The sequence below is a fragment of the Molossus molossus genome, unplaced genomic scaffold (genome assembly GCF_014108415.1).
Source record: "Molossus molossus isolate mMolMol1 unplaced genomic scaffold, mMolMol1.p scaffold_m16_p_12, whole genome shotgun sequence".
In the NCBI taxonomy this organism is placed as follows: Eukaryota; Metazoa; Chordata; class Mammalia; order Chiroptera; family Molossidae; genus Molossus; species Molossus molossus.
The window spans coordinates 94,138,598-94,162,384 of record NW_023425347.1 but is presented as its reverse complement, the minus strand read 5'-3'; the positions used below and the strand labels follow the sequence as shown (position 1 = coordinate 94,162,384).

The 23,787-nt window shown below is 49.3% G+C and overlaps 1 protein-coding gene across 1 annotated transcript; it reads left to right on the top strand.

The window, feature by feature from the left end:
- Positions 1-9,682: 9,682 nt before the first annotated feature.
- NECAP2 (NECAP endocytosis associated 2) lies at positions 9,683-22,939 on the top strand. The gene is made up of 8 exons (XM_036255987.1): positions 9,683-9,813; positions 12,215-12,315; positions 14,845-14,949; positions 15,035-15,116; positions 16,057-16,165; positions 18,510-18,687; positions 21,854-21,956; positions 22,758-22,939. The coding sequence occupies exons 1-8, from the start codon at positions 9,722-9,724 to the stop codon at positions 22,804-22,806; spliced, it is 819 nt and encodes a 272-aa protein (XP_036111880.1). The 5' UTR covers positions 9,683-9,721; the 3' UTR covers positions 22,807-22,939.
- The last annotated feature ends 848 nt before the right edge of the window (positions 22,940-23,787 follow it).

The window sequence follows — 23,787 nt, the reverse complement described above, 5'->3', positions numbered from 1 at the left end:
CCCTATCGGGAGCTTAGAAAGTGAGAATCTGGACAAGAAGGGGAAGCCCCCAACCCTAGCAGAAAGGCATGAGATCTGAGGACAGAATTGAGGGAGGCTGGATGGCAAATACAGATTGTGACTCCATTCAGGGCACTTGGTGCCTTTTTTAAAAAAGCTATATTGAGTCCAAGCGGGTTTTGCTCAGCGGTTAGAACGTCAGCCTGCGGACCAGAGAGACCCGGGTTCGGTTCCCGCTAAGGGCACATACCTAGGTTGCAGTTTGTACCCGGCTCTGGTTGGGGTCGTGTGGGTGGCAGCCACTCGATGATTCTCTCTCTTCCTCCCTCTCCCTCCAGCTCTATCTGAAGATAAATGCAAATAACAAACAAACAAACAAACAACAACAAAAAACCAAACAAACAAAAAACCAAACCAAACAAAAAACAGCTATATTGCCCAGCCGGTGTGGCTCAGTGGTTGAGCGTCAACCCATGCAAAAAGGTCGCTGGTTCGATTCCCAGTCAGGGCACATGCCCAGGTTGTGGGCCAAATCCCCAGTAGGGGGCATGCAGTGGGCGGCCAGTTGATGTTCTCTCTCATCGATGTTTCTATCTCTCTCTCTCTAATTAATAAAGAAAAAAACTTTAAAAAAAACCCAGCTATATTGAGATTTAATTCACATACTATACAACTCACTCATTTAAAGTGTACAGTTCAGCCCTGGCCGGTTTGGCTCAGCGATTAGAGCGTCAGCCTGCGGTTCAGAGAGACCCGGGTTCAGTTCCCGCTAAGGGCATGTACCTTGGCTGCAGTTTGTCCCCGGCCCCGGTTGGGTCGTGTGGGTGGCGGCCACTCGATGTGTCCCTTTCACATCGATGTTTCTCTCTCTTCCTCTCTCTCCTTCCCGCTCTATCTGAGTGAAAAATGGAAAAATGTCCTCAGGTGAGGATTAAAAAAATAAAAAAATAAAAAATAAATAAAGTGTACAGTTCAGCCCTGGCCGGTTTGGCTCAGCAGTTAGAGCATTGGCCTATGGTCTAGAGAGACCCAGGTTCGGTTCCTGCTAAGGGCGCGTACCTCGGTTGTGGTTTGTCCCCAGCCCTGGTTGGGTTGTGTGGATGGCAGCCACTCGATGTGTCTCTCTCACGTCAATGTTTCTCTCTCTCTCTGCCTCCCACTCTATCTGAGCAAAAAAAATGAAAAAATGTCCTCGGGTGAGGATAAAAAAAAAAAAAAAGTGTACAGTTCAGTGAACTTTAGTATATTCACAGAATTGTGCAATCATCATCCTTGGGACACTTTTGTCACCCCAAAAAGAAAGCCCACATCCCTTACCTCAACCAAGCCATCACCTCAACCCTCGCACTCCACCCCCACCACAATAAGTCTAGTAAACCATCTGTCATCATAAGAAATTATTACAGTAACATTGACTATTCTCCCTCTGCTGTACATTACATCCATACAACTTTTTTTTAAATAACTGGATGTTTGTATCTCCTATTTCCCTTCACCCTTTTCACCCATTCCCCCCACCCCCTTCTCTGGCAACCATCAGTTTGTTCTCTGTATCTATGAATCTGTTTCTGTTTTGTTGTTTTCACTTGTTTTGTTTTTTAGATTCCATAGAGCGACTTTGTTCGTTTTCAATATCATTTTGGTATCGAGTACCCTTTTATAAGTGTTTTCCCCATCTGAGAATTGGGGGAACTTCTCTTAAAAATGTCTATGACGGTAGGGAAATACAACAGAGGTTGTATAAGTGACCTATAATGTGTATTTCTAGAGGCCACCAAGGAAAGCTGCTCACATCAAACCCCCACCTTGGCCCTGTACCTACCAAAAAGCAGCCGGAAGAATCACAGCGAGATTTTACACCCCTGCGCACCTCCTCACACGTGGGATGGGCTCTGTCGGAGCCTACACTGCCTGTTGGGCTGAACTGAATTCATTTGGTAAACACTGTAGTTAGCCTGTGGGTGGATGGTAGGTCGTTATTCTCAGCAGCAGAGGTTTAGGGACACATTTCAGGAATGTCTCGCCATATGTTTGGGGTTTGAGAACAGGCAAGGGACGCTCTAACCTCCTCCAACCAGAGGAAGTGCGGTTTCCCTGGGCTTGTTAGTGTCAGTGGCCTCCATTACACAATGAGGATAACAATCCTTGCACTGCCTACCTCACAGGGATTATTGTGTCAAGATAACCTCTTCCAGAGCCTTCCTTGACTGCCCCCAGGCTGAATGGTCTCTTCTCTGTCCCCTCAGCCCCCTGAGAGTTTCCCCATCCTAGCACTTTCCATTCAGCATTGCAGTTGAATTTTCCTCTGTCTCCTCTGGTCTTTGAGTTCCATGAAGGCAAAAGCAGGGGGAGCCACAGAGATGAAGCATCTGGTAGGTGCTCAATGTTCGTCTTTGTTACACTGAACCGAACGGAAAGTGCTCTGAACACACTGTAAGATCTGGCTACCTCTGGCACAGTGATCATTCTCTTAGCGGTTCATGAGAGGAAGGTTTCCTGCCTGTTGCAGCCACATGGCAAGGCCCCAAACAGTCACCGTGGGCCACCTTCACATGCCTTGGCTTCGGGAGTGGAAGTGATGGAACTTGGTTCTGATGGTCGTCATTGTCCCAAAGTTCAGCTCTTAAGAGCTGAACCTAGTCCTGGCTGGTTTGGCTCAGCACTTAGAGCATCGGCTCGCAGACCGGAGAGTCCTGGATTCGGTTCCCGCTAAGGGCACGTACTTTGGTTGCAGTTTCTCCCCAGCCCTGATTGGGGTCGTTTGGGTGGTTGCCAGTTGATGTGTTGCTCTCACACTGATGTTTCTCTCTCTCTCTTCCTCCCTCTATCCCTTCCGTTCTATCTGAAGATAAATGCAAAAGTGTCCTCGGGTGAGGATTGAAAAAAAAAGAGAGAGCTGGACCTAGATGTTCTCACAGTTGGAAGTTTCTCTGACTCACTGGGTCCAGGTGCTTTACTGCTGGGATCTCCTATTGTTCCCTGTGTTGTCTGGCACACACTGGTGCAAGGAGCTGGAGTATGAAAGAGAAAACATGGTGGCCCAGTCCCAAATTGTCACTTGGCTTTGGGATGCAGCCATCTGAATACATACATATGTGCACACTCATATACTCATTCAATCACTAAGCACTTACTCTGAGCCAGGCCTTGAATACAGTGGTCCACAGGTAACATGCACAGGGTTCTATATCCAAGAAGCTCACAGTCTAGTGGAAAAGCAGATGTCAACAGGATGGTGAGAATGGGAAGGGATAAGATTGTCCATGTAGGAGTGTGCCCTCCTCTCCCCTCCCATAGTTCTCCCCCTCCCCATTTTAAGGGGAGCTCTGTCGTTGCTACTCCAGGACATTAAGAAAATGAGAAAATGAGAGACAGCCCAGCCAGTGTGGTTCAGTGGTTGAGCATCAACCCATGCACCAAGAGGTCACTGGTTCCATTCCAGGTCAGGGCCCAGGCCCAGGTTGTGGTTCAAGTCCCCAGTGGGGGACATGCAGGGTGTGGCTAGTCAATATTCTCTCTCATTAGTCTTTCTTTCTCTCTCTCCCTTCCTCTCTCTCTAAAAATCAATAAAGAAAAAAAAAGTTTTTTTTTAAAGAAAATGAGAGGCAGGACCAAAGAACTAGAAGGAAGAAATCTCATTGTCTGTGTCATTTCTCGATTTCTTCTTTGCTGTGGAGAATCAGGGTAATGAGCAAATTTAAAATTAGAAGTCAGTTCACACAAAGAAAAGTTAACTTCACACCCTCCAGGATGGCTGGTATCAAAGAAAATGGAAAATAACAAGTTTTGGCGAGGATGAGGAAAATGGAAACCATTGTTCGCTGCTGGTGGGAATGTAAAATGGTGCAGACTCTATGGAAAAGAGTTTGGCGGTTTCTCAAAAAGCTACACATAGAAATACCATATGGCCCAGCAAGTCCACTTCTAGATATATACTCAAGAGAACTGAAAACAAGGACTCAAACAGGTATTTGTACACCAATGTTCACAGCAGTGTTATTCACAGTAGTCAAGGTGGAAACAACCCAAATGTCCATCAACAGGTGAATGGATAAACAAAATGTGGTGTATCCATACAAGGGAATACCATTCAGACGTTAAAAGGAATGAAATTTGATATATGCTATGGCATGGATGAACTTTGAAAACATTACACAAAGTGAAATGTGCCAGGCACAAAGGACAAATACTGTAGGTTTCCACTTATATGAGGTATCTAGTTTTATTTTTTTAAACTTATCTTTATTGCTGAATGTATTACAGATGTTCCTCCTTTTTCTCCTATTGACCCCCTCCTCCCCACTCCTGCCCCGTCCTGCCTTTCCCCACACTGTTGTCTGTGTCCATTGGTTATGCATATAAGTTCTTTGGTTTATGTCTTGCCACCCCCCACCTCCCTTTCCTTTGAGGTTTGTCAGTATAACAACTAATTTGGACTTCTTAATCTCTTCACCTTTTTCACCCATTCCCCCAACCCCCCTCCCATCTGGCAACCAACAAAATGTTCTCTGTATCTATGAGAATGTTTCTGTTCTGCCCGTTCATTTGTTTGTAGATTCAATTGTCAATAGATACGTATTCATTGCCATTTTGTTTGTTTGTATATTTTATCTTTTTCTTCAAGAAGACCCTTCAACATTTCATATAATAATGGTTTGGTGGTGATGAACTCCTTTAACTTTTTCTTGTCTGGGAAAGTCTTTATATGGCCATTGATTCTAAATGACAGCTTTGCAGGATAGAGTAATCTTGGTTGTAGGTTCTTGTTTTTCATCACTCTGATATTCCTTGCCACTCCTTTCTGGCCTGCAAAGTTTCTTTTGAGAAGTCAGCTGACAGTCTTATGGGAACTCCCTTGTAGGTAACTAACTGCTTTTCTCTTGCTGCTTTTAAGATTCCCTCTTTGTCTTGAACCTTTTGCATTTTGATGATGACGTGTCTTGGTGTGGGCCTCTTGGGGTTCATCTTGTTTGGGGCCCTTTGTGCTTCCCGGACTTGTATGTCTGTTTCCTTCACCAAGTTAGAGAAGTTTTCTGTGATTATTGTTTCAAACAGGTTTTCTATTTCTTGTTCTCTCTCTTCTCCTTCTGGTACCCCCAAGATGCAAATGTTGGTACGTTTGAAGTTCTCCCAGAGGCTCCTTACACTATCCTCATTTTTTTGGATTCTTTTTTCTTTTTGCTGTTCTGATTGGGTGATTTTGCTTCCTTATATTCCAAATTAATGGTTTGCTTCTTGGCTTTGCCTACTCTACTATTGAATCTGTGTCAATTATTCTTTATTTCAGTTAGTGCCTCCTTCATTTCTGACTGTGCATCCTTCATTTCTGACTAGTCCTTTTTTATGTTCTTGAGGCCCTCACTAAGTTCACTGAGGTTCTCACTAAGTTCATTGAGCATCCTTATAAGCAGTGTTTTGAACTCAGCATCTGTTAGGTTGCTTATCTCCATTTCGCTTAGTTCTTTTCCTGGAGTTTTGTTCTGTTCTTTCATTTGGGACATGTTTTTTTGTCTCCTCATTTTGGCTGCCTCCCTATGTTTGTCTCTATGTATTAGGTAGAGTTGCTATGTCTCCTGTACTTCCTAGGGTGGCCTGTTGTAGTAGGTGTCCTGTAGGGTCCAGTGGCACAGCCTTCCTGATCACCTAGCTGGGCCCTTGAGGTGCACCCCTCATGTGGACTTTACACCCTTCTGTTGTAATTGAGTCTTGATCGCTGTTGGCACATCAATGAGAGGGTTTTACACAGGCTGATCAGCTGCAAGGACTGGCTATACCCACTATCCACTGACCTCTGACTACCTTGGAGGATCAGCTGTGTAGGGGCCCACCACACAGAGCAAGACTGACTTCAGCAGGGCTCTGGTACCCAGTGAGTCCATTACTTGAGTGTGTCACTTGTGGAGGTTGTTTGGTGGTGGTGCTTCACAGTGTTCTAAAGTTGTCCACTGGGTGTGCTGGCTCTGAGGCAAGGTCAGCCACTGCCTGTGTTCTACCCGGGGCCACCAGGTATAAGCTACAAAGTGATCTGCAGATGGCTGCTTCTTGTGCTGGGCTTGGAGGTGCCCAGGAAAAGCCAAGTTGTGACTCAAGGCTGGCTGCTTCTAGTGCCAGGGCTGGGGCTACTTAACGAGAGGTATGGGGCTAGCTGAAACCAGATGTTGCTTGTTTGAAAGAATTTAGGAAAACCTGAAGCAAGATCCAAGACAGGCCAATCCTATGGTAAAGCAACTGGCAACAGCTTGGGTGGGCCTGAAAGTTGGATGGGGCGGGGCATCAGGGAATCACCAGTGTGAGCCAAGTTGCTGGAGTCCCAGATATGGCAGCTGTCTGCTGCCCCAGGGAAGGGCTCACCAAAGGAACAAAGGCCTCTGACAACACATCTATTCAGGAGAAAGCTACTTCTCCAGCCCTCTCCCCAATGCCAAACAACTCAGTTCTTACCTATATGTCTCTGGTGTCTTTCGAGCTGCCTCCCCCATGCTGGAGCCTGGAAGGTGCAAGTTGGAGTAAGTCCTTGCGCGGGCCCTTTAAGAAATTGCCTGGGGCTCCAGCAGCCTCATCCTCCCTTAGCCTCAGTTCCCACTGGTTTTTCCAGCCAGAAGTTATGGGGACTTCTCTTCCTGGCACTGGAACCCTGAGTGGGGCGCCTGGTGTGGGACGGGGACCCCTCAGTCCTCAGGGAGGACCTTCCCAGCTGAGGTATGCTTCTAACTTTTTTCCACCACACGTGGGTGTGGGACTCCGCCCCTCCTACCAGTCTGGATGTGGCTGCTTCTTTAATTTCATAGTTGTAGGACTTGCACTCAGCTTGATTTCAGGCAGTTTTGAATGATGGTTGTTCTGTAGTGTAGTTGTAACTCTGATGTGGTTGTGGGAGGACTCGATGCCACGTTCACCTACGCCGCCATCTTGACCGGAAGTCTGCTCTAATGAGGTATCTAAAATGGGTAAAATCACAAAGTAGAACAGAGGTATAGAGGTTATCAGGGGCTGGAAGAAGTGGGAAATGGGTATAGAGTTTCTGATTGGGATGATGAAAAGTTCTGGAAATAGTGGTGATAGTTATACAATGTTGTGGATGTACTTTCACTGAATTGTACACTTAAAATGGTCAAAATGGTAACATTTGTTATATATATTTTACCACAATAAAAATTTTTAAGAGGCTAGATCGTGCCTATAACAAAGAGCTTATACAGAGTGAGTAGAGGGAGGAGAAGGTGCGAAGGGGTGGAGAAAGTTTGGGAGTATTCAGTGAATCAGAGATTCGGGATCAGCTATACTCCACATTGGACCTGGCACATTGTAAGCACTCAATAAATATTTGTGGAATGAATGAGAGAATGGCAGAGGAGGAGAAGGGATTTTGAGAATCTGACTGTAGTTAGACCTTGTACCTCCTATAACATTCTGTGAGCAATCCAAGTTAAGACTGGGATTCTTTTTTTTTTTTTATCCTCACCCAAGGACATTTTTAAGGACATTTTTCCATTTTTTGTTCAGATAGAGTGGGAGGGAGAGAGAGGAAGAGAGAGAGAAACATCAATGTGAAAGGGACACATCAAGTGGCTGCCACCGGACGGCCGACCAGGGCCGGGGACAAACTGCAACCGAGGTACGCGCCCTTAGTGGGAACTGAACCTGGGTCTCTCTGGACCGCAGGCCGACGCTCTAACCGCTGAGCCAAACCAGCCAGGGCAAGACTGGGATTCTTTTTTAATTACTTATGGTAACCTTAAAAGTAAAACAGCCAGTTATTTTTACCAGCAAAAAATGGGTTTAACTCTGGCCAGTTTGGCTTAACGGTTAGTGTCAGCCCTAGAACCAAAGGGTCTCAGATTCAATTCTGGACAAGGGCACATACCTGGGTTGTACTTCAATCTCTGGCCAATTGGGGTCCTTTGGGAGGCAGCCAATCTATGTGTCTCTCTCACATCAATGCCTCTCTCTGTCTGTCCCTCCCTCCCTTCCACTCTCTGAAAAAATCAATGGAAAAATATCCTTGGGTGAGGATTAAGAACAACAACAAAAAAGAGTTTATTTAGGACAAACATGCTACAGCAAAAAACTATAGGCAAGCCAGGCCAGTGTGGCTCAGTGGCTGAGCGTCAACCCATGCACCAACAGGTCGTCGGTTCCATTCCTGGTCAGGGCACATGCCCAGGTTGTGGGCCAAATCCCCAGGGTGGGGGGCATGCAGGAGGTGGCCAATCAATGTTCTGTCTCATGGATGTTTCTATCTCCCTCTCCCTTTCCCTTCCTCTCTCTCTAAAAATCAATAAAGAAAAAAAAATTAAAAAACAAACAAAAACTATAGGCAAGTCCAGCAAACAAGATAAGAATCTTACTTTCCAGGAAAAAAAGGAGGAAGTTGCTTTGACAGAAAGTCCAATAGAGGAAAGTGAGCGTTTAGGTGATGATGGCTTCTCATTGGCTCGATTGCAAGGGTTACCATCGGCTGGCTTGTTGCTAGGCAAGGAGAAAAATCTTCCTTCCCCTACTGAGAGAGTAGAGACCTTTGTTGGGAATGCAAGGTAGTTTTTTCCTGTTGCGATCCATAATTGAGGTGGAACGGCAGTGCATGAGAGCCTCTTCTTCTGGCTTCCTGTTACGCAAAGAGCTGAGGTGCGAGAAAACCGCAGGATATTGTTTGTGGATTCCAAAGGAATAACTCCGAGGACTGGCTGCGAAAGACATGGGCTTAATTAGAATTTATGTGCGTACGACTGCCGGCGGACCAATAAAATTTCCCGTGAAGTCCCCATTCAGCCAGCAGACAGGCCACACCTGGGGCAGCCAGAGGGTGCTATTGTTTTACTGCAACCCAGGCTTTCCCAGTACAAGGTTTTACAGAGCACAGAAAACAAAGCAAAACAGGGCACGGGGCGGGGGACATGTACGCAAGCTGTGTAAGAGCAAAACACTAGCTGTTTACAATCCAGGCTCACACCTAGAAGCGGTTTCTCTCTGGCCTTCCTTTGACTGAAGCTGGCCAGGCTCCCAAGGTCTCCCGTCCACTCACTGATGGCCTTCACTCCATTCCCACAGGGCGGGAGGGGGAGTTGGAGCATGGGAAGAAGCTCCTGTCCCCATTTACCATGCACTGCCTGGCTCTGCTTTAAATGGAGTTTCTTTATTCAGTGTCAGACTTATTTTACTAAACTGTTCTTCTTTGCATACAAATCTGTGGAGTCTAGGCCACGGCAGGCCCTGGGCACATGGGGGGTTAGGATAAGGGTGGCCCGGTAGGGGCATCCCATTGAGCACGGTAGGTCAGGTAAGGATTTCTCTAGGAGAGGCCTCAGTCCAGCGACGAGGGGGAGGAGGCGGCGGCCAAGGCTGAGAGTTTCGGGGGAGCTGTGTAAGTCGCTACAGCTTTGAATCTCAGCCAACTGGGCCCGAGGTAAGTGTTGAGACAATAAGGATGACCCCAAACCGGACAACGGTGGAGTCTGTATTGACGTTTTCTCTGCGTCCCAGGAGGCCTTGTGGGAGGGGAAGTCCCCAGAGAACCCCGGCTCGGCTCCAGCGCACTTCGGGTCCCCCCGCCGCAGGTCGTGAGCCAGGGCTTCCAGCAGAGGACGCGCGATGAGACGCTGAGGACGGCGAGCCGCCGCTCTAGCCTGACCCCGCTCTAGCCTGACTTGGGTCATAGAGTCGCGCCGCTTCCGGCCTCCGGGTAGGGAAGGAGCCGGAAGTCTGGTGGGCAGTGGGCGTCGAGATGGAGGAGGCCGAGTACGAGTCGGTGCTGTGTGTCAAGCCGGAGGTCCACGTCTACCGCATCCCGCCGAGGGCCACCAACCGTGGCTACAGGTGACCGCCCCCCGCCGGGCCAGGCTAACCCCGACAACCCCTTCCCCGCCGCCCGACACGCCCACAGTGGGAGCGGAGGACAGCCCCGGCCAGTTTAGGGACAAGGGGGGATGTTTGGGTGATGCTGCGGCCTCCGAGGGCTGGTGGCCAGAGCCGGGAAGGGAGCCCAGGCTTTCGGCCGTCTCGGACCGACGCACGGGGCTCCCAGTGGCGGGGCTGGCGTTAAAGCCTTGTCTCGCGCTTGGGGACTCGGTGGGCTTCCAGGGGCCCTAAAAGTGGTCGGGAGTAGTGGTGTCGCAAACCTTTTTCTCCAAAGTTAACTGATGGCCTTGAAGGGATCCTTTTAAAGCCCTAAGGGGGAGGGGACCTGTCACTGGCGGAAATCCCAGAGGGGAAGGAAGGGAGCCCAGTACTGGCCAAAAGGACCCCTCCCGGTCCAGCTCCCTTGGCGTGAACTTCAGGCTTTCTCGCAGCCGGTGGCGGTTGGGAGGAATCCGTCCGCACTCCACTGGTGAAATGTCCCTGAGACGAATGAACATAACATTTAGTATCTGGAAGGGAACTGCCCCACGGGAAGGGTTTGGGGTGGGGGTGGGAGGTTGAAAGGGACTTCTTTCACTGTATACCTTTTTGTACTGTTTGCATTGTGTTACCATGTGTATATATTACCAATCAAAAGAAGAAAAAATATTAAAAAGACAAAAAGATGTACCTGATACAGACAACCTGGCCTATGGCTATTTTGTGCCACTGGTGGGGGGGTGTTCTTGAAGGCAATGTTTGTTCAAGTTACTTGCAAATACAGAAGTCAGGATTGTCAGCACAGCAAGAAGGATGGAATGCTGGCAGGTCTGGCTTCTTGTTAACTTCCAATTGTGTCCACACAGGCTCATAGCTGATTTGGTAGTGAACAGATATTTTATGGACCACCTATTACACCCATGACATAATTTAAAAATAGAATGAAAGCAACAATAGTAACTAACAAAAACACATTTGCTTTCTATCATCAAACTGGAGATGATGGGCCACCAAATCGGGTGGTCATCGACCTCTCTCCCCTTCAGGAGGATAGGTTTGGCCCCTTTTGGACCCCCAGAAAAGGAGGATATCAAGTGTCAGCGCTGGTTGATTTGGCACAAAGGAAACTGTCGGCCCTTGCACTTCAACTTCAGAGCTCTGGGAGCATGAATCTAAGGCCTGTTGCGCCCAGTAAGAGGAACTGAAACTGAGTCTGCTGACTTGTGAATGGAGAGCCTGCATTTGTGTGGCCTTCCAGACAACCTGTGTCCGCACTTTTAAGTCCTGGCATATGCTTAGGGACTTCCAAGGAAAATGTGGAATTACCCAAGGTTCTTGCTATTTGGGGATTTTGCTGAGCTGCTTCTTAGAATTAAAATATGAACTTGCGCCCAGCCAGTGTGGCTTAATGGTTGAATGTCGACCTATGCACCAAGAGGTCGCAGGTTCGGTTCCCAGTCAGGGCACATGCCTGGGTGGTGAGCTCAATCTCCAGTGGAGGGTTGTTTGGGAGGTGGCCTGTCAGTGTTGATGCTTCTCTCTCCTCGATGTTTCTACCTCTCTCTCCCTCTCCCCTCCTCTCTCTCTCTTAAAAAAAAAAAGAAAAAAAAAAAAAGAATCAATAAAAACATTTAAAAAATTAAAATGTGACCTTGCTGCTTTATAAGAGCCAAAAGAGGCCATTGCAATAGATCCATGGTTTCCTGCATTTCTTTGTGCCTAGGATGCCTTTGAGAACATGTTTCAACACCCATTCACTTTTCTCAAGAAACATGATGTGTGCTCTTGCTCTCCTTTTCTCTACTAATGATTGCTTCCTTCTCTGCTCCTCCAAGTTGGTCTCAGTAATCCCAAGTGGTCACTCTGACCACTACTGCCTAGCAGTGTCCTAAACAAACCTGCCTCAGAGCTACTTCCTCTACAGAAAGAAAACTGGAGTCTTACTGGAGAGAAGATCTCTATAATCTGGGGCTGGGGTCAGCAAACTACGACCCACTGCATTTTTGTACAGCTCACAAGCTAAGACTGGTTTTTACATTTTTAAAAGGTTGGGGGAATTTTTAAAGACTATTTCATGATGTGAAAATTATATGAAATTCAGATTTCGATGTTTACCAAGTTTCACCGAAATACAGCCACACTCAGACCATTCGGTTACAACCCTTAAAGCAACAGTATGCTTATGTACTGTGTATGACTGTTCTCACTGTTAAGTGGCAGAGCGAATAGTTGTGACAGAGATTGTGACACTTTTTAGAGAAAGCTTGCCAACCTCTGGTCCAGAGCAAGCAGCTCATGTGCCCTACCCCTCCCCACCTGCAGCATTGGAATAATGGAGTGGGAGCCTCTGCCAGAGACTCAGTGGTTTTTGTCCCCTTAGGGCTGCGGAGTGGCAGCTGGACCAGCCATCATGGAGTGGCCGGCTGCGGATCACTGCAAAAGGGCAGGTGGCCTACATCAAGCTGGAGGACAGGACCTCAGGTAAAGGCAAGGGAGGCCTGCTTGGGGCTGAGGTGCCATGCCTCACATTCTGTTTGGCCCACAGCCTGGGCCTGATCAGGCCACTCGGGTCATGGGAACCTGTACTAGAAATTGAAGACCCCAGTGTACCTTTAAGCCTTCTCCATTTTCCCACCTTTAGTTGTAGTAACCACTGTTCATAAATACTAAAGGGAGTATTTCTTGCCAAGTACCTGTTCTTTTTGGGGGTCCTTAAGAAAATATTTTGGAGCCCAAGGAGAGGAGACCTACAGGTTGGTCCAAGCCCCAGCGGTTGCCTTGAGACAAACTGAGTGAAGACACCCAGCCCTCGGGCTGCTGAGCGCCGGCTCTCAGGAATTCTGTTTATCAGCTAAATGGTAACTCCCCAGGCTGACCACACCTACCAACAGAAAGAGCTAAAAACTGCCTCCTTAGCTCTTTCTGTGGTGAGAGAACGAGCCAAGCTGGACGGTGTTGGGGTCAGCTGGCAAATGTCACTTTAGGGGAAATCTCTGGAAGTCCTGTGCCACCAGTGCCTCTGGGTGGGCTGTGGAGGGCAGCACGGCCTACAATAGCCCAGCCCCCAGAGCAGGGTTCGAGGGCCCGCTGGATGAAGTGCCTTGGCATTCGGTCATCTATTTTTCTAATATGTAGAAATTTTCCTTTGTGGAGTGGAACAAAGTGCAAAGATTCCTAGGCAAATGAATGCTCCGAACTGTGTCATTGGTGTCTGAGCTGGGGGGCCTTGGGGGAGACCCAGGACCTCTGAAGCCTTGGCCTCCTTTTTGTTGAAATAGGGATTCCTACTTCACCAAGTGGTTGGAAACCCATCCAATTGCTTTGTGAACTGCAAGGTGACCCAAAGCATTGATTTGTTCTGGAGCAAATCATTGGGGTTGTCAGGGTAAATATTGTCTGCAGAGGAGTTAGAAGAGACAGCTGCCATGGCTAGGTCAGAAAACTCTGGCTCTGAGATTCTCTGGGATGCCCCAGAAGGTATCACAAGGGAATGGCAACACCTATTCTCCGGGGCCCTTGGGAACTGACTTTAATGTGACCCCCTAGTGTAATAGCCACTGCTCAGGGCTGAGCCACAACCAGGATGCTCTTAGCTTGGGATCATGCCCATTGGATCAGTTTGACTCTCACTTTGCAATCACTCTAGGCCAGGATTCCCAGTCTCAGCGCTAGTGACATTTGGGGCCAGGTGAGTGTTGCAGGCTATCAAGTCAAATTTAAGATGTTTACTAACATCCCTGGCCCTACCTACTAGATGCCAGTAGTCTCTCTATCCCCCAAGTTGTGACAACTAAAAATGTCTCCAGACATTGGCAGATGTCCCTTAGGGAAGCAGGGAGTAAAAGCATCCCTGATCGAAAACCATTGCTCCAGGTTGAAGACATCCAGATGAGTCCCAGATCCCCAAGTACCAAACTAGAGGAGCAAAGAAAGTAACAAGAACCTATGGACTCTAGGTCGACTGATTCTTTTTTTTTCTTTTTTTTTTCTTTATCCTCAACCGAGGACATTTTACCATTTTTTGTACAGATAGAGTGGGAGGGAGAGAGAAGAAGGGAGAGAGAGTGAGAAACGTCGACGTGAAGGGACACATCGAGTGGCTGCCACCCACATGACCAACCAGGGCCGGGGACAAACTGCAACCGAAGTACGTGCCCTTAGCGGGAACCGAACCCGGGTCTCTCCGGACCGCAGGCTGACGCTCTAACCGCTGAGCCAAACTGGCCAGGGCTAGGTCGACTGATTCTGATTCAGCTCAACCTTGGTTGCAGTCATCTCTAAACCACAGGTTTCAGTAGAAAATATTTGGTTAAGTGCTTAAAGCACCAACAAAGATCAGCACACGGGGAATTGATGCCAGTCATCAATGCTCACAAAGGGTGTGTGTTGCACGCCCCCTGGAGAGCCCTAGTTGAAAAGGGGCTGTGTTTGACAAGGGCCCTTTAAAAAACTGATCACTGTTGGTTTGTCTCTGAGATTAAATCAGCCTGCTTCAGATTCTTCTATGGGTGCAAAAACGTTTCTCCCTCCTCTCAACTGGGTTCACCGGCTCCTCTACATTCTTGCCTCAGTACCAGGTCTTTTCTGAAGGTATGATATGCCTGGACCAGGCCCGCTTGCTCCAGGGCTCTCGGGGTGCAGGCAGGTCATGCAAGTAGGTGAGACAGATGATTCGAATGGATGGCCAGCACCTCCAGCCCATTGTTCTCATGTGGGTATGGAGGCCCAGCATTTTTACAGCTTTTGGTTTTAAGAGAAGCCAGAAATTGGATTATTTTATGTATAATTTGATTTTAAAGTGTTTGGCAGATAAATGAAAAATATTAAAACTAAGCCACTTGTGACTTAAACCTTTTGTTGGTTATATTCCTGTCTTTCCATCAGCCAAAATGGATTTGATTTGAATCCCAGAGTAAGGTTTGCCTGTCTCCCTCACAGGAAAAAGACCCCAGTAGTATAGAAACCTCAGGCTGGAGTGGGCTCAGAGCTCACCCTAACTTGTGCTTTCAGGGGAGCTCTTTGCTCAGGCCCCAGTGGATCAGTTTCCTGGCACAGCTGTGGAGAGCGTGACGGATTCCAGCAGGTACTTCGTTATCCGCATCGAAGATGGAAATGGTACGCAAGGGTCCTGGTGCCTCCTCCTCGCAAGAAAGGTTTCTCTGCCTCTGCAAAGTGGGATTGATCATGTGTTGTCCTCTAGGACGACGGGCGTTTATTGGACTTGGCTTTGGGGACCGAGGTGATGCCTTTGACTTCAATGTTGCATTGCAGGATCATTTCAAGTGAGTGGTTCTGCACACACTTGCTCGTGCCTCCTCCTTTCTTTCCTTGGACAGAATGATTTCCCAGGTTAGGATACCCACGTGGTGGTGTGTGGTTTGTCTTCCAGCAGAAGGGACAGGACGGCCTCTCTGCATTCTGCCAGGCCTCCCCTCTGCTTCGAAGTCAGTCCTTTTCCTGGGGTCCATCTCTGCCACCCCAATCATCTGGCTCGGACTTTGAGGGGTCACCTTTCTTCCCTTACCAGCCCCAGAGCAGCCGGAGTCCTTGTCAGGCTCCTGTGGCTTTCTGGGCCTGTTCCTGTGATATAAGTGGTGCTTGGATTCCCAGGGCACCCACAGATGCCCTGGTGGTCCTTTGGCTGGAAAGACTGCTCCCTGCCATCTGCAGGCCTCCACCCTGGCTTCTAGCAGATGGGGAATGTGTGGCCGCTCACATGGAGGCCTCTCTGGTTCTTCCACGTGCTGGTGCCCTTGCCCCGGGTGGTTACTGGATGGGTGTTTTATGGAAGGTGGGGGACCTTTGTGTTGCTGTCTCTTTCCTGGCATCTGTCTCGTCTCACCACCTACTTTATGAGCCCTGAGGTGCGGGGTACGGGTGGAGTCCTTACCTTAGTTCGCATGCCAAGCGCTGGGAAGTAGAGGGCCAAGTTCTCTAATGAAGACCCCTACATAGGTGGTCTCATTGAATTTTCACAGCAGGCTTTAAGACATATAGACTGGTCAACTCATTTTGCTGATGTGGAAACTGATATGCGTGCTGCTACTTAAATATCACAGGCGGGATTTGAATTCAGGCCTAACTCCCAGTCCTGCTCCTGCAGCACCTGCAGCACCTGCTGCAATAAGAGCCTCGTCCTGAACTGATGGCAAGTAGTAGTAAAGTGAGTGTGTGAATGCAGGGCAGATGGACTCTTCCACACTTTTGTCTTCCTCTCCCCAGGTGGGTGAAACAGCAGTGCGAATTTGCAAAACAAGCCCAGAACCCAGACCAAGGCCCCAAATTGGACCTAGGCCTCAAGGAGGGCCAGACCATCAAGCTCAACATTGCGGTGAGTCCCACCCTTCCTGTGTTGGCTATGATCAGATGCTACCTGTGGCCACCACACCAAGCCCAGCCCAGAGCCCATTGCTTTTTCTCACAATTCAGTTCCATCAGTTCAGCAGATGTTTACTGAGCAGCTGCCTGGTGCCAGGTACTACACGGCAGGTGAATGAGAGGGCTCTGCTGTCCTCTCAGAGTTGAGCTGAGGTGGACAAGTCCAGATGTGATTACAACATGGCAGGAGAGGCTCTGTGACCTAGGGATGTCCTCAGTGCCATGAGTTCCTAGAAGAAAGGCATGTAGTCCAGAGTTAGGTGACTCAAGGAAGGCTTCCTGGAAGAAGCGACCTGTAAAAAAGGGAGCAAAGGTCAAGGGTGGCTCAGGCAGAGGGAACAGCATGTGCAAAGCCTTTGAGTCACTTGTTGCCAGAGTGGCGATTTTATCCTGGCTGTTAGGGTGGGGGTTGGTGTGCCTATTCCAACTGCGTCTTGGCCTTGCACCTTGAGTTAAGGAAGCTTTGGGGGTGCTGTGGTCAGGAAGGCATCAAGATGGGCACAGGGAGTCATGGGCACCGTCTGCTGGTAATATCCTGGCTCCCTGTGTCTTTGCCCTGAGTTGTCCTGCATCTGGCTTTTCCCCCTTAGTTGCTGTTGAGAAGAGGGAAAGATTGAACTGGCTAGGTTGCCAAGACTTGGCCATGATCTTCTATAGGGTTGGAGTTGGAATGATTTGGGAGAACCAAGGATCAAATGGATTTGATTTTGAAGAAACTTTTTGTAACCCTAAAATAATGCTCTTTCTTTTTACTTACTATCTCTTTCTGCTTCATGCTAGTGATGATTTGGGACCTTGAAGTTGGCCATCTGAAAATGCCAACTTAAGAGAAAATGCAGGTCAAATCCAGTGGACTGGTTGGGATGTGAGTCTTTCTCTTGCTGGGAGGAAACTAACCTTTACTGAGCAGCTGTATGCCAGGTAGTGTTTTCAGGCACTTTCTTATATGAATTAAACATTCTCCCTTTTACAGGCCAGGAAATTGAGGCTTGGAGAGGTTACAGGACTTGCTCAGGGTCGTAAAGCTAGAAACAGTTTGAGCTCTGTAAGGGCTTTTGACTTGGGGCAGTGGTCCTTGCATTTGATGAAGCTTTTCCTCTCCTGCTGATCCAGGTCGTCTTCATCTTTGTAACTCATGCCAGTTTCTGGCTCATGCTTGGTTCTCAGGTTTTTGTTTTTTGTTTTAAATGTTTTATCGAGTATGATACGCATACAGAAAAGTGCACAAATGATAAATACAAGACTCGGTGAATTTTTTTTTTTTATCCTCACCCAAGGATATTTTTACATTTATCTTCAGACAGAGTGGGAGGGGGAGATAAGGGGATGAACTGCAACCGAGGCACGTGCCCCTGGCCGGAATCGAACCCGGGATTCCCCAGTCCATAGGCCAATGCTCCAACTGCTGAGCCAAATCAGCCAGGGTACTCAGTGAATTTTTAAAAACTGAATTTACCCACACAGACCAGCCCCCAGATCAAGAAGCAGGTTATCAGCACCTGGAAGCCCCTGTCTGCCCCCCCCTGGTAGCTACCTACCTCGAGTAACCACTGTCCTGACTGAAGACCTTGATTTTGTTTTCAACTTCTATTAATTCAGTCATACACTGTACTCTTTTGTGTGTGACTTCTCTCTTTCACTGATGCCGTATTTGTGAGAGCCTCCACACTGTTGCACGTGGTTTGTTCATTCTCATTGTGGCATGTCCCGTTGTGAGAATGTGCCCAGTGATTGACCCATTTGACTGATGGTGGACATTTGGGTAGTTTCCAGTTTGGGGCTTACAAGTAGCACTGCTGAGAGGGTTCGAGTGCATGTCTTTCGGTGCACAGATTGTGCTTTGCTGTTGGGGCTGTACCTGGGAGGGGAATTACAGGGCCATCAGTTCAGATGTCCAGCTTTACACAGTTTTTCAAAGGCATTTCCCCACCTGCCACTTCATGGGCAGTGTGTGCGTGTCCTGGTTGCTCCGTGCCCTCGTCAGCACTTGATGTTCTATGTTTTAGCCATTCCAGTGGGTATGTAATGGTGTATCATGGTAGGTTTGATTTGCCTTTCCCTGATGATTAATCAATTGGAGTGCTGGGTTTTAAAATGAAACGTGTTTGTGATAGCTTTAGAATTGTGACACATTGTGTACATCTCGTAACAATGAAGGCGCTGGATGGGTCTTGACCATCTGTTGGTTATATACATGTCTGGGACCTGGGGGTCACCTTGGCCCTCCTTGTGGGGTGTTTTGATAGCAGTTGGGCTGCAGCAGAACTGACTGGCTCACATTCCTCTCCTCTCTTTAGAACATGAAGAAGAAGGAAGGAGCAGCTGGGACTTCCCGAGCCCGGCCTGCCAGCACAGGAGGACTGAGCCTACTGCCCCCGCCCCCAGGGGGGAAATCCTCCACCCTGATTCCTCCCCCTGGGGAACGGTTGTCTGTAGGGGGGTCCCTCATCCAGCCAACAGGTGCTTCCGGTTCAGGTCAGTGCTTGGGGATGACTGTACTTGTTGCTAAATCTGTCCCTGTGAGTTCCTCTTCCCAGCCAGCTGGGGCCCATGGCTTTCCCTCCTTTGCTCGTTGATCTGTCATTTAGTATCTGTATGTGACCAACTGGAAGGTGAGCACAGCAAAGCTGATCCTGCCACACTGGGTAAAGGGTTCCTCTGCTCCCCTGATACCACCACTTCCCCTTCAGGGCATCTGTCCTCCTGATGGGCAGGGACTTCAGCTCATTTGTTGTCATCACGTGGGTTCCTGGTTCTCAGAGGCTGCTCAGTGGGTATTGAGTGAGTGGGTGATGGAGACAGTCTGTGCTCATAGGGCACTCATATCTAGTAGGAGGCAGGAATCATGGGCACAGAGACTGGAGACCAGACTCACTACTAGCATCAAGATCGGGGGAGGCTTCACCCTGATTCCTCCCCCTGGGGGTGGCATTGAACTGGGCCCTAAGGAAGGAGATTGGAGCAGGGAACACTTGGGATTCCAGATGGAGAGAAGACTGAATAGGGCTCAGACTTTTTTTTTTTAAATCATCACCCGAGGACATTTTTCCATTTTTTGTTCAGGTAAAGTGGGAGGAAGAGAGAGAAACATCGACGTGAGAGGGACACATTGAGTGGTTGCCACCCACACAACCCCAACCAGGGCCAGGGACAACTGCAACCAAGGTACATGCCCTTAGCGGGAACCGAACCCGGGTCTCTCCGGACCACAGGCTGATGCTCTAACTGCTGAGCCAAACCTTTTAAACACCTGGCAGGGCTCAGACTTTTAAACACCTGGTGTATTGAGGGAGACGGATGCAGCATAAAAATTCAAGGTGAGTGGGGAGAAATTAAATTGGAGATTCAGTTTGGAGCAACCCTTCGGTAAGGCCATCAGGGTGCTGATAAGCTGAGAGGCAGCTCCCCCAGCAGGCTGTGTGGTGCTTGTTCCGGGATGTAAGGAATGCTTTCTGGAGACCCTGAATTCCAGAAGTTAGTAGCTAGTGCTGGCCTCCCCACTCTGCCTTCCCAGCCCAGCTTGATGCCCCTGGCCTGCCCCAGGCTGGGTGATTGTTACCAGCCTACTTTCTCCACACAGTGCTCACCAGCTTGGGGACAAGATCCAGGCAGGAAGCTTGCTTTCTTTCCATTTCAGGCTTGTGGACATTGGCTCCCCTAACTGGAGGTCAGGCTCCACACTTCAGCCCTGTGGGGAACACCCAGGCCCAGGGGAGTGGCTGGCGCCTCTGCCCCAGGAATTATTCTTTTTTTTTTTTAAATTTTTTTATTTTCAATCCTCACCCGAGGACATTTTCCCATTTTTTGTTCAGATAGAGTGGGAGCGAGAGAGGGACAGAGAGAGAAACATCGACATGAAAGGGACACATCGAGTGGCTGCCACCCGCACGACCCAACCAGGGTCGGGGACAAACTGCAACTGAGGTACGCGCCCTTAGCGGGAACCGAACCCGGGTCTCTCTGGACCACAGTCCAATGTTTTAACTGCTGAGCCAAACCGGCCAGGGCCCAGGAATTACTCTTTCAGCGTTGGTCCTCAGTGAGGTCACAGGACACCTGCCTGGGCATTGGTTGGGGCAAGGCCAGGAATCTGTGTTCTTAATGTTATTTGTGTGCACATTAAGGTGTGAGAGCCAGTCTTAGGCTTTCCCTTGGTTGCTGGTACATTTTTTTTTTTTTGATATCTTGTTCAGATAGAGTGGGAGGGAGAGAGAGAGAGAGAGAAACATCGACGTGAAAGCGACACATCGAGTGGTTGCCACCCACACGACCCAACCAGGGCCGGGGACAAACTGCAACCAAGGTACGTGCCCTTAGCGGGAACCGAACCCGGGTCTCTCCGGACCGCAGGCCGACGCTCCAACCGCTGAGCCAAACCGGCCAGGGCATGCTGGTACATTTTTAACAGATAATATGGATAACCTGCTGTGTACCAGGTAACATTTTAGACCCTGGGGATACTAACACCAAGTCCCTGCTCTCAGGGGCTTATGTGCTAACGTGAAAGAAAGGCAGTTAGCATGTCTACAAATTAAACGGATAATAAGAGTCATGACTAGCTGACATACATTGAGCGTTTCCTGTATGCTCCAAAACCAGCCTGGCTGAGTTCAAAGTCTAGCAGACCAGTAGTGTGACGGTTAGAAAAGTGCCTCTTCTCTCTGCTTCAGCTTTCTCATCTGTAGGGTGGGGTAGAAATGATGCCAGCAGCATAGGTCTCTTGTAGGGCTCAAGTGTGATAATCAATGTATAGCCTTATGAACATCGTAAGGGCTCACGTTTGTTAGCTCTCATTAATATTGTCATCACTGTCGTCATTATGTGCTGGGCCTGTTCTGAGCATTCAGTATAAATTGTTTAATCCTCAGACATGCCTGTGAAGTAGTCACTGTTCTTGTCGCCATTTTAGACATAAGGCAGCTGAGAGTTAGTGACTTGCATAAAGTCACCCAGCTGGTCCTGGTGTCTTCCCCCAGGCACTGTGGCGAGGTTCTGTTGAGATAAGGGCACTTGAGGGCTTGAGTTTTATCTGGTCTCCCAGCCCAGAGCAGATTAGAAGTAACACACTGGTGGGAAGGCAGGGGATGGCAGGCCCAGGGACAGTGGGACTTCGGAAGGGATGGTTGGCAGCACTGTCCAGGGAGGTGCCCGAAAGCACAAAAGCAGGCACTGAGGCCGCGTCATGCCACCCACCTCAGTGAAGAGGTGCGCAGAGAGCCGCTTCTGTGGCCCCTTTTCTGGACGGCTCTCCCGGCCCCTGCCAGTCTGGCTCCCAGGACTTAGCCCACGCCTGACACGGAATTTTCTTAGCTGGGTGATCCCGACACCGGACTGAGGGCGTTATATGAAGATGGCCTTGCCGTTTGGGCGGGCATTTCCCATTCAAGGATCCAGGGCAGGAGATGGTACATTTTAAACAGCTTTTCAACATAAACCGTTAAAAACAGTGTCGCCTTCAGATATGCATGATAGATGACGTTTGACCCGCCCTCCCTGGCACCTTTCTGCTCCACCTTGTATGTGGCAGCTGGGGGGTGGTTTGTTGCCCGAAAGCAGACCTAAAATTAGGAGGCTGATTTCAGGATCACTGAGACAACCAAAAAGATCTCTGCCCCTGTCTCCTTCTCTTCCTACCCATCAGACTCGGGGACATCAGTAGGAGGCGCCACTGTGTCCTGGCCGCAGTCCACACCTGCCACTACTGCCACAGCCGACATCTGGGGAGACTTCACAAAATCCACAGGGTGAGGACAGTCACACTCTGTGTGTTGGGACTCGGGCCAGGGCTGATTCTCTGAAAACCTGGGATTGCTCCAAGTGCCGTCCTCCTGAAGTTCGGAGCAGCAGCTCTGACTCGGACATTTTCGGGCGGGACACAGCCCCAGAGCACCTGCTTGGATCTCTCTGTGAAGGCTTTTTGTTGCTCTCCATGCTGGGTGGCCTGGGGCCGGCCACCTTGTGCAACTCTTTCTGGTCTTTAAACTACCTCATCGAGTGCTTTGCCTTGTCCCTGGTGCTTCTTTCTCCCACCTCCTGCCCCCAGCTACTCCAGAATACTGGACTGAGAGTTAACCTGGGTTCCAGCCTTGGCCCATCCTTATGGACCTCTGAGGCAAGGTCCCTTGCCTTCTCTGACCCCATAAATGTCAAGCCTTTACCTGGGGTCAGGGTGAAAAGATGCTAAAATCCTACCACACCATTGTTTATATGGACAGGCTCTAGGACAGGAACAAGCACACATTTTCTGTGAAGGAACAGATAGCGGATAGCTTAGATAGACTTTGCAGGCCATGTGTTCCACTCTTCCGGCCCCATAGCAGCCATAGACAGTATGCAAATGAATGGGTATGGCTGTGTACAAATAAAACTTTATAAAATAAAGGGGGTTAGATTTGGTCCCTGAGCTATAGTTTACTGACCTCTGCTCTAGAATATCCAGGGATTGGCTTCTTGGAGCTCTTTTTGTCCAGAGAGAATCCGCCTTTGATCTGTTTTGTATTTTCAAACATCTAATCCCTCCCACCCCTCCCTGTCTTCCCTTTCAGGGCGACTTCCAGCCAGGCTCAGCCAGGCACAGGCTGGGTGCAGTTCTGACCGGAGCACGGCGCCTCTTATCCTCACACAGCTTCTGGGAAGGAACTGCCTCACCTGGGCCACGGGAAGGGGGACGAAGCACTCCTGGCCAGCCTCTCTTTGGAGCATGACTCTCCTGTCCTCCTTGCCGACTCCCTTGACAGACCGAGCATATTAGACAGTAAATCGTCACACCATGTCGCCCTGTTTCCTGGGACTCGTGTGCAACCAGAACGCAGGAGAAGAAAAGCTCCAGGATCCCCATCCCTGTCTGTCCTCTTGACGTGAGAGACACTCCGCGGCTTCTCCTGTCACGATGACCTGTAATAAACACAAGCCCCCCAAAGCAAGAGAAGGGCTTGAGTGTGCTGCCTAGATTCACATCAGCCCTTCTCAGGGATTGCAGGTGTCCCGGGCTCACTCCGCACCGGGCGCTTCTGCACCCCATTGGCCGCAGCCCTTCCCTCGAGGCACCTTCGGAGCAGGGCTTCCTTCTGATTTCCAGCCGGTCTCTAGGCTGCAGCTGGAGCAGACAATCAGAAGGGAAACGGAGTATTAACCACCTTTCTAAAAATTTTAATATCTGCTTTGCTCATGTGCTGACCTGCACTAACTTGTTATCTTTGCAAAAGGACCGTTCCTGCAGTGTGCCCCAGCAAGAGCCTCTGCAGGCCTCCCGCGGGCCGCCCCGGGCTGCTCTGGGCTGCGGGCGGCGGCGTTCCTCCGCCAAGTGGCCTGGTTCCCGTGGCTTGCAGGCCAGGGGGCAGTGCAGGGCTGAGGCGGTGCTGGGAGCCAGGTAGAGCATTTGGGCAGGAAAGTGGAAGATGTTCTTGGAGGTCCCTGGGGGTTCAGCCTTCCTGTGCTCTGGCAGCTCCGTGGGTTCACGGGCCCGCCGTACAGTTCCTGGTGGACTGGAGTTTTCTTGGTTTCTGAAGGGCCTTGTTGCAGACAAGCTTTTACTTCCTTTTCTCCATGGACTGGACTGGACAAGGGCTCTGACTG

Coding starts and splice junctions, on each gene's coding strand:
- NECAP2 (XM_036255987.1), top strand. CDS start 9,722: ATGGAGGAGGCCGAGTACGAGTCGGTGCTGTGTGTCAAGCCGGAGGTC. Junction 14,950..15,034: donor CCGCATCGAAGATGGAAATG/GTACGCAAGGGT, acceptor GTTGTCCTCTAG/GACGACGGGCGTTTATTGGA. Junction 16,166..18,509: donor CCATCAAGCTCAACATTGCG/GTGAGTCCCACC, acceptor TCCTCTCTTTAG/AACATGAAGAAGAAGGAAGG.